The sequence below is a fragment of the Sus scrofa genome, unplaced genomic scaffold (genome assembly GCF_000003025.6).
Source record: "Sus scrofa isolate TJ Tabasco breed Duroc unplaced genomic scaffold, Sscrofa11.1 Contig722, whole genome shotgun sequence".
NCBI classification, from domain to species: domain Eukaryota; kingdom Metazoa; phylum Chordata; class Mammalia; order Artiodactyla; family Suidae; genus Sus; species Sus scrofa.
This window is the reverse complement of record NW_018085299.1, coordinates 33,889-43,188: the sequence shown is the minus strand read 5'-3', so window position 1 is coordinate 43,188 and position 9,300 is coordinate 33,889. Positions and strand designations below refer to the sequence as shown.

Sequence of the window (9,300 nt, the reverse complement as noted above, 5' to 3'; positions counted from 1 at the left end):
CTGTAGCCACTGGCCTACACCACAGCCACAGCAACGCAGGACCCAAGCAACATCTGTGACCTACATCGCAGCTGCAACCTACACCAAAGCTCACAGCAATGCCAGATCCTTAACCCACTGAACGAGGCCAGGGATCAAACCCGCAACCTCGTGGTTCCTAGTCGGACTCGTTAACCACTGAACCATGACAGGAACTCCCCTAAAAATTTTTTTAATTTATTTAACTATTTACTTTATTTTTTGCTTTTTAGGGCTGCATCCATGACACATGAAGTTCCCAGGCTAGGGGTCAAATCTGAGCTGCAGCTGCAGGTCTGCATTTCACAGCCACAGCAACACAGGGGAGAGCTGCATCTGTACCATATACCACAGCTCATGGCAACACCGGATCCTTAACCCACTAGGCAGAGTTGGGGCTCGAATCCGCATCCTCATGGATACTAGTTGGGTTCGTTTCTGCCGAGCCACAATGGGAACTCCGCAAGGTTTTGTTTTTTGGTTTTTGTTTTTTTTTTTCCGTTTTATTTTTTATTTATTTTTAAACTTTTTTATATTACTCAAATGAATTTATCACATCTGTAGTTGTATAATGATCATAACAATCTGATTTCACAGGATTTCCATCCCACAGCCCAGGCACATCCCCCCACCCCCAAAACTGTCTCCTCCGGAGACCATAAGTTTTTCAATGTCTGTGAGTCAGCATCTGTTCCTCAAAAAGTTCAGTCTGTCCTTTTTTCAGATTCCACATGTCAGTGAAAGCATTTGATGTTGGTGTCTCATTGTCTGACTGACTTCACTTAGCATGATAGTTTCTAGGTCCATCCCATTTTTTTGTTTTTTAATAATGGAAGTATATGATGTGTTTGAGGATATTTGACTCCAGAAGAGGAAGGAGCTGTGGTGGTGGAAACAAGAGGTAGGAGTGACTCAAGAAGGGGTCATGAGCCAAGGAATCCAGGCGGTCTCCAGGAGCTAGAAAAGGCCAGGAGATGGATTCTCTTACCTTGGCTCAGCCTACCAGCATTGCCTACCTGACCTGTTTCGATCTTGTACCAGAACATAAAGGGAAGAAGAGTGAAAGCAAAAACACTGACAACCGTTTCCGAGCGAGATGTAGCAATTCTTAACGTGGTGACAAACTAATTCCTGACCCAGCTAGTGGTACATCTTACTAGATTTTCTTTCTTTTCTTTCCCATTTTTACCATTTTGGAGTCCAGCATATTGTGGTTAAATATTCACTTTCGTTCTGTTCTTTCCAGCTACTCTGCTAGTTCCAAGTTAGAAGTTTCTAGAGCAGAAGGAGATTCAGATTGAGAAGGAAGTAAAAGACCAAAGTCCCAAATCCGTAGGGCTAAGTGTCAGTGGCTAAAACTGTACCAGTGTAGGTGAGGAATAATGAGCAATGTGAATGCCTGTGGTGGCCCCGGGGTGTGACTTTGGCTGGAGGAGGGGCTGAGCCCCGCGGAGGGTTCCTGTACAGGCTGCAGGTGCCTGGGGGAGCGCTGTGCTCCCAGCACAGAAGTACGTGGCTGGAGTCTGTGATCTAGGGCAGAGGAAATGTACAGGCAAGCTGCGGCGTTCTTTTACAACTGTCGTGGCATTTAATCTTCCATTCCGCTTGGTCCCCGAAGGAATGAGAATAAGTGGACCAGGCTGCCACCTCGTATTGGGAAGATACCACTGGCACGCTGTTCACATTCTTGGAAAAAATTGCACCAGAGCGTGGGCTGGCTCCTCCTGGACACCAGGGCTGAGGGCTCTGGCATCACATCCACTCCTCTCACACCTGATGAGAAACAGAGCGACAGTCACAGATGAAGGTCATTGGTAACTCTTACAAAACCCTGAAAGTGCCCCCCTGGAAGATGAGAAGGGATGTGCAGGACTTGTCATCTTTCTATGAGAGTTGGGAGTCGCTGACGGTTCATGTCCCAGATACATCAGTCATGCCTGAGCAATCAGCTCATTAACCCTGCTCAGGTGCACTCTGACATGAAGCCCCACCTCTGCTCAATTGAACTGAGAATGGGCTGGAGAAGGTGGAATGGGAGTAGGGGTTAAAAAAAGAGGTAATTCTCAATGTTTAACATAATTTGAAACATGTGACATGAGTTCATATTTTTCTGCTATAAATCTAGGCAATAAAAATAAATAAAAATCAGAAAATCTCATGTTTATACTTCGAACTTCTTCATCTTCCCTTTTGTTTATGACTCCCCCGCTTATCCAGGAGTCTTTTCTGAGAGATATGGATAAAGATATAATAACATGAATAAAGATAATAATAACAACATAAATGTAGATAATGCATCCCAGCCATAAACTTGAATCAAGGAATAAGGCAAAGTTATTAACTGAAAGGAATATTCAGCTAGGAACATGTTTTCCACGTGCTGATATGATTAAGTTTTTCTCCGCACACAATTATTCTCCCCTCTTTTGCTATTCTTAGCCCATTTGTTCACCCAGGATTTTCTCAAATACTTTGTTGAAAAAGAAATTTCAAATGAGTAATCTGAAGATCGAATTGGCTTTACTAGGCAATTCATGAATCAAGCAGCATCCATCTCATCCCACCTAGCATAGAAGGGTGCTCTGAGGGATTGTACGAAATGGAAGGTCTTTCTAGGAAAAAGGATGGTACAAGGGATCTATTAGGAAACAAAAAGATTTTTTTTTTTTTTGTCTTTTGTCTTGTTGTTGTTGTTATTGTTGCTATTTCTTGGGCCGCACCCGCGGCATATGGAGGTTCCCAGGCTAGGGGTCCAATCGGAGCTGTAGCCACCGGGCCTACACCAGAGCCACAGCAACGCGGGATCCGAGCGGCATCTGCAACCTACACCACAGCTCACGGCAACGCCGGATCGTTAACCCACTGAGCAAGGGCAGGGACCGAACCCGCAACCTCATGGTTCCTAGTCGGATTCGTTAACCACTGCGCCACGACGGGAACTCCCAAAAAGATTATTTTTAAGCCAGGACGTCTTCTTTTGATGGGGAAGGGAAGGGCAAGGCTTTGTCATGCACATTTATTGCCTTCTCTTCCTCTGGAGGATGGAGAAAGGAAGGTCAAAACTGCAACTGGTCTAAGTGTTAAATGTAGGAAAGGCATCACAGGCTTTTAGCACAAGTGATGCCACTTGGGGCCCTTGTTTTTCATGTTAACATTTTCAACAGCTTTCTCAACAAGGTCTCTCAGGATAAGCCCTGGGTTTAAGTCTATACTGCTTCAGTGGGCTAAAACCTTAAGAAAAGAATACTTCTGGAGTTCCCATTGTGGCTCAGCGAGTTAAGGACCCAACTTTGTCTCTGTAAGGATGTGGGTTCCATCTTTGGCTTCGCTCAGTGGGTTAAGAATCTGGCATTGCTACAAGCTGCGGTGTAGGCCGCAGATGTGGCTCAGATTTGGTGTTGCCATGGCTCTGGTGTAGGCCTCAGCTGCAGCTCCAGTACCATCCCTAGCCTGGGAACTTCCATATGCCTGTTTTTTCAAATTTATTTTTATTGAAGTATAGTTGATTTGCAATATCGTGTTAATTACTACTGTACAGGATAGTGATTCAGTTATTGTTCACACATTACTTTTCATTCTTTTCCATTATAACAGGATATTGAATCTAGTTCCCTGTGCTATTCAGTAGGACCTTGTTGTTTGCCAAAACTGTATATAATAGTTTATAACTGTTAATCCCAAACTCCCAATCCATGCCTTTCCCCACCCTCCCCCTTGGCAATTACAAGTCTGTTTCCATGTGTGTGAGTTTGTTTCTGTTACATAGATAAGTTCATTTGTGTCATATTTAGATTCCACATATAAGTGGTATACATGATATCTGTCTTTCTAACTCACTTCACTTAGTATGAAGACCTCTACTAGGTCATCCATGTCACTGCAAATAGCATTATTTATTCTTTATTATGACTGAGTAGCTTCCCATTGCATTTATGTACTGCATCTTCTTTATCCATTCATCTGTAGATGAACATTTAGGTTGTTTCCGTGTCTAGGCTGTTGTAAATGGTGTTCCGATGAACATTTGGGTGTATATGTGTTTTCAAATTATGGTTTGTCTGGATATATGGCAGGAATGGGATTGCAGGATCACATGGCAACTCTATTTTTAATTTTTGAGGAGCCTCTATACTATTTTCCATAACTGGCTGCACCAATTTCTATGTTTACTAAAGGCATTGTGATGGAGGGTGGGGGGATGCACTGGGGATTTGGGATGGAAATGCTATAAAATTGGGTTATGAAGACTGTTGTACACCTATGAATGTAATAAAATTCACTTATAAAAAGGTACTGTGAGAAATAATGTAGAAAAATAAGTAAAGATGATTAAAGGAGTTCCCGTTGTGGCGAAGCAGAAACAAATCCCACTAGGAACCATGAGGTTGTGGGATCAATCCCTGGCCTTGCTCAGTGGGTTAAGGATCCGGCGTTGCCATGAGCTGTGGTGTAGGTCGCAGACTTGGCTCGGATCCTGTGTTGCTATGGCTCTGGCATAGGCTGGCAGCTACAGCTCTGATTAGACCCCTAGCCTGGGAACCTCCATATGCCGCAGGTGCGGCCCTCAAAAGACAAAAGCCAAAAAAAAAAAAAAAAGATGATTAAGGAATCACTAACTATTATTGGTCCCACAGTGGGTATTAAGAAATTGAATTAGAAGGGAGGAAAGGGGGACAGAGGAGCCTGGCTGAGTCTGATAAAGAAAGGGTGGGACACTGAGAACCACCAACCCTAAGATTCCAAGTGGAACTCTCACATGACACTGTGTTTAACTTACTGGGTTAATGAGCTAACTTACTGTTACTGGGGACCAGTAGGTAAAGAAGACCTTTTCCCTTGTCAATCTGACTATATTGTCTTTGGAAAAGTTACCCTATGTACATCCTTAAGTGCCAGCTCTAATTAAGTGCACCAGTCCCAAATGCTTTAGTCAAAGAACTGAAGTCCTTTAAGGAAAGGAGCCTCTCGGGATACTAATAAAATAGTCTGGAGATAAAGCAGTTAGAAATAAGCAATTATCCTGGGTTTTCTGATGCTTGAGAGATGAGATGAATACTGGAAAGGAAATTCACCGACTGCCTTACAGCAACCCACATGGCCAATCTCAAGTTACCCCAGCCCATCTCTATTTCAAATGACATGGGAGCATGTAACTTCCTCCAGCTTGTTGAAAATCCCTTAGTCTCATTCCCTTTAGAATGCTGACTCTCGAGGATAAAAATGCCAAACTTAAAAAAAAAAAAACAAAAAAAAACAAAAACAGTCTTCATTTGCAAGATGAAAAAAAGAAAGGAAAAGAATATGATACCCATAGGAGCAAAACACCTCCAGAACTCTGTATTGTTTGTACTGTTTGCCATCAAACAACACACTAACTTCCTGAAAATAACGCAGGCTGAGATGCTGGGTCTTTTAAGCTGCTGTGTCTCAGTGTGTTTGTGTTCAGCTCCCCCTGCAGTCTCAGTCACTGTGTCACTCAGAGCACAGAAGTACTTGGCTGAGTCACTCAAATGGACTGATGTTTTCCTCAGGTGGAAGGAGGTTTCATTCTTCCTGAATTCAGCCCCAAAGCCTCTGATGCCTGAAACAAAGCTATTTCCAGACGTGTACTTCAGGAGAAGCTGGAGTCCTTGGTTGGGGTACTGCACGTACCAGAAGAGATAGGGTGCGACAGAAGAGGAGTACTTGCACCTCAGCTCCACAGCGTCTCCTTCAGGGACAGTGATGAGGCTGTCAGGCTGGGTCACTGACTGGGCTCCGGTTCCTCCTGAAACATCAATGCTGAATCAGTGAACTCGGCTAAAACGAAAAGTCTCTATTCAAAGTCAAACTGGAGGAGCAATGTTCCCTATGTGGACAAGGGAGTACAATGGAATGGTACTCACTCAGGAACAGGAACACCTCAAGCATCAAGGTGAACACCAAGATCATGGTGTGGCAGTGAAGAGGCAGCAAGCTTCTTTCTGGGAGATTCCTCACAAACAAAAATCTGATGACCCAGGGACTTGAACCCAGGTTGCTCTGAGGTTGAGGAGAAATGACAGGGGATTTAGATTTCTTCTGCTGATGGGTGTTGTAATGACTGTTAGGAAGAGAGGCTGCCTTAACAAAACTGCCTGCCTCTGGCAACTGAGTGTTTTACTTGTCACTGTGCCAAAAAAAAAAAAAAGTGTGAGACTATCTCAGATCTCTTTAAACTCTATGGAAGGAAGGTGTTTGTGAGCTTATTCTGATCTTTTACAGAAAAGCCATTTCCAAATTTAGACAGCAGCGCTCTCCAGGGCCAAAATTGAGAGCAGAGAAAAGGTTCGCAATTTTGTGAGGCTTCGCTTCCTCTTTTCTGCCCTTTTACGGTTGAATTTCAAAGCATTATGACTATGTACAGAAAAGGATCTGTGTTTTGTAGGTCCTGAAATGTATTAAATTGGGCTTTTTAAAAGAACACAACATTGTGAATAAAAATTTGTATACAAAATAATTTTAGAATGAAGAGATAAAAATCACAACAAATTATAGTGTTGTTTTTTTTTTTTTTTTGGCTTCCAGATTTAACTATGAAGCCAGAGGAAATAACCCAATATCTTTCCACTTCAAGACAGCCTTCAATCCAGATTCATACACACATGAAATTATCCTTCAGGAATAAAGGGAAAATTGAGACATTCTCAGATGAAGGGAAACTAAGAAAATTTGTCACCAGCAGACCTATCCTAAAAGAATGTCTAAGGAAAACTCTCTAAACAGAAATAAAATCATAAAGGAAGGAATCTTGAAATAGTGGAAAGAGAGAAAGAACACAATAAGCCAAAATATGGATTAAAAAATAGGCTTTTCTTTTCCCCTTGAATTTCCTAAATTATGTTTGGTTTATCAGGAAAAAATATATAGTACTACATAGTACTACATAATGAGGTTCTAAACATACATGGAAGAAATAGTAAAGAACATTATTTTACAAATGGGGATAATAAATCATTCAAATAGGTTGAATAATATTACTAATGGACTGTTTTGTGTATATGTAATGTAATACATAAAGAAACCATTTTTTTAAAGCTATGTAATGAGACACATCTAAAACACTATAGGTAATTTAAAAAATATTTCTAGAATATGTCCAATAACTCACAGGAAGTCAGAGGGAAAAATACAGGGAACAGGGGTTCCCGTTGTGGCTCAGCAGGTTAAGAACCCAACATAGTGGTTGTAAGAATGTGAGTCTTATCCTGGTCCTGCTCAGTGGTTTAAGGATCCAGTGTTGCTGCAAATTGTGGTGTAGGTCACAGATGCAGCTTGGATCTGGTGTTGCTGTGGTTGTGACATAGGCCAGAAACTGCAACTCTGATTAGAGCTGTAGCCCAGGAACTTCCATATGCTATCGATGTGGCCTTAAAAAAGAAACAAAACAGGAGTTCCCGTCATGGTTCAGTGGTTAATGAACCCGACTAGCATACATGAGCACACAAGTGGTTGCCAACATTGTAAATACACTAGATGCCACTTAATAATGCTCTTTAAAAGAGTGAACTGTGTGGGAGTTCCCATTGTGGCCCATCAGAATAGAATTCGACTAATATCCATGAGGACGCAGGTTCAATCCCTGGCCTGGCTCAGTGGGTCAGGGAACTCGGGTTGCTGTGGCTGTGGCTAGACCAGCAGGTGTAGGTCCAATTGGACCCCCTAGCCTGGGACCCTCCACATGCCATGGGTGTGGCCCTAAATAGTTAAAGGAAGGAAGGAAGAAAGGAAGAAAGAAAGAGAGCGAACTGTGTGGAATATTAACATCGATACAACTATGGTTTAAATTGAAGTTGATAAAAATCTAAAGATCACAGAATTCATTTAATTTCAGATCATTTTCCCAGATGTTGTATAGTTAATTGCCTCTATCTGGAGGGAGAGTCAATGCAGAAAACCCCTTAATGGAAAAAGTTTCCTCAGCATCAAAATAGGGTGGTTAGAGTCCCAGATGCAGTGTTTGGGTACTGGTGACAGGTGTCTGTCATGCACTGTGCCTCACAGCACAGAAGTAGGTGGCAGAGTCGCTGGGCTGAGATGCTGCAATGTAGAAAACACTGTTTCTTGACGATTTATCCAATGAGGCTTTAATTCTTCCACTTATTTGTTCTCCCTGGTTCGCTTGAATTAACAGCAGAGAAGTAAGCCCTTTCCCAGGATACTGCCTAAACCACTGAAGGAAGTAAATAGCGCTATCGGTGTAACTGCAGTTGAGAACCAAGCCGTCTCCCTCTCGGACGCTCAGGGCTTCGTGGCTCTGATTCACATGCTGTTTACTGCTCACCCCTGTTCAGAAAGAGAGCACAGAGAGGGACTCGTGAGCGGCCGATTGTTCTTTAGAAATGAATTTTAAGATTCCTTTTCCACTCTCCACAGGAACTCCCAGAAGACCATGCAGGTACAACTCCCTATTCTTCTTTCTCTTTTCTGGGGAGAAATATCAGGGAATCTACCCATTCTCTGCCCATTTCCGGATCCCTCTAACTCACAGTCTAGTTGTAAGCAAAGGATGAACAAATGCAGGGATTTGTCCATCCTCTCCGTCACTTGGATCACTGAGAACTGAATTCTTGCATCTGTAATACTGACAGTCTCACACAGTAAAAGATCTCTTTTGCTGCCTCTTCTGTTCAAACATTTCTACAGGAAACCAGAGAACAGCTCAACCAATCAGAGATAAGGGAGGAGCCTGGACCAACTCCTTCCCTCACAGCCCCCAAAGGGAATCAGTCCTGCTGAGACCTTGATTTCAGACTTCTGGCCTCCAGAACTTGTGGCAATACACTTTTGTTAAGTCATCTGGTCCATGTACTTGTTATGTCAGCCCTAGCAAACCAGTATCCTCGATATGATGCAACTGCAACTCACACTGAGGATGTGACTTCCTTGTAAAGTATGCAGGTGTTATCTGAACTCTTGCTCTAAGCAGCTGACGGAGGACAGTGAAACAAATGGAAGCAATAGATCCCTCTTCCATTGCTTTGGTCTCAAATACTTTCCTTTCTTAGGCTCAAAACACTCACTCAGGGCCAGGAGCACAGTCACCCCATCACCAGCCTCATGCTTGAAGCAGACACTAGACTCCAGGACCCCTAGCTGAGCCTCTGTGTCTGAACCTGGGCTGTGGGAACTCACAGAGGAGGCACATCAGCTGAGTCGTTGGAGCCCAGCCCTTCACTTTGTGGCTGTCACTCCCAGGTCGGAGTCAGCTATTGAGATAGTAATTCCTTCGTTAACACATCCCACCCAAGTTTAGTCATGTCA

General features: G+C 43.0%; 2 gene segments (V, D, J or C); both read right to left on the bottom strand.

Moving 5' to 3' along the window:
- Positions 1-1,606: 1,606 nt before the first annotated feature.
- On the bottom strand, positions 1,607-6,201 carry LOC102166024. The segment is given in 3 exon segments: positions 1,607-1,791; positions 5,327-5,785; positions 5,904-6,201. Coding segments are annotated over 3 exon segments (690 nt in total).
- Positions 6,202-8,038: 1,837 nt separating this feature from the next.
- On the bottom strand, positions 8,039-8,581 carry LOC110259064 (the record flags this gene model as incomplete). The annotated part of the segment is given in 2 exon segments: positions 8,039-8,322; positions 8,526-8,581. Coding segments are annotated over 2 exon segments (330 nt in total), but the record flags the coding sequence as incomplete, so codon positions are not given.
- Between the last annotated feature and the right edge of the window lie 719 nt (positions 8,582-9,300).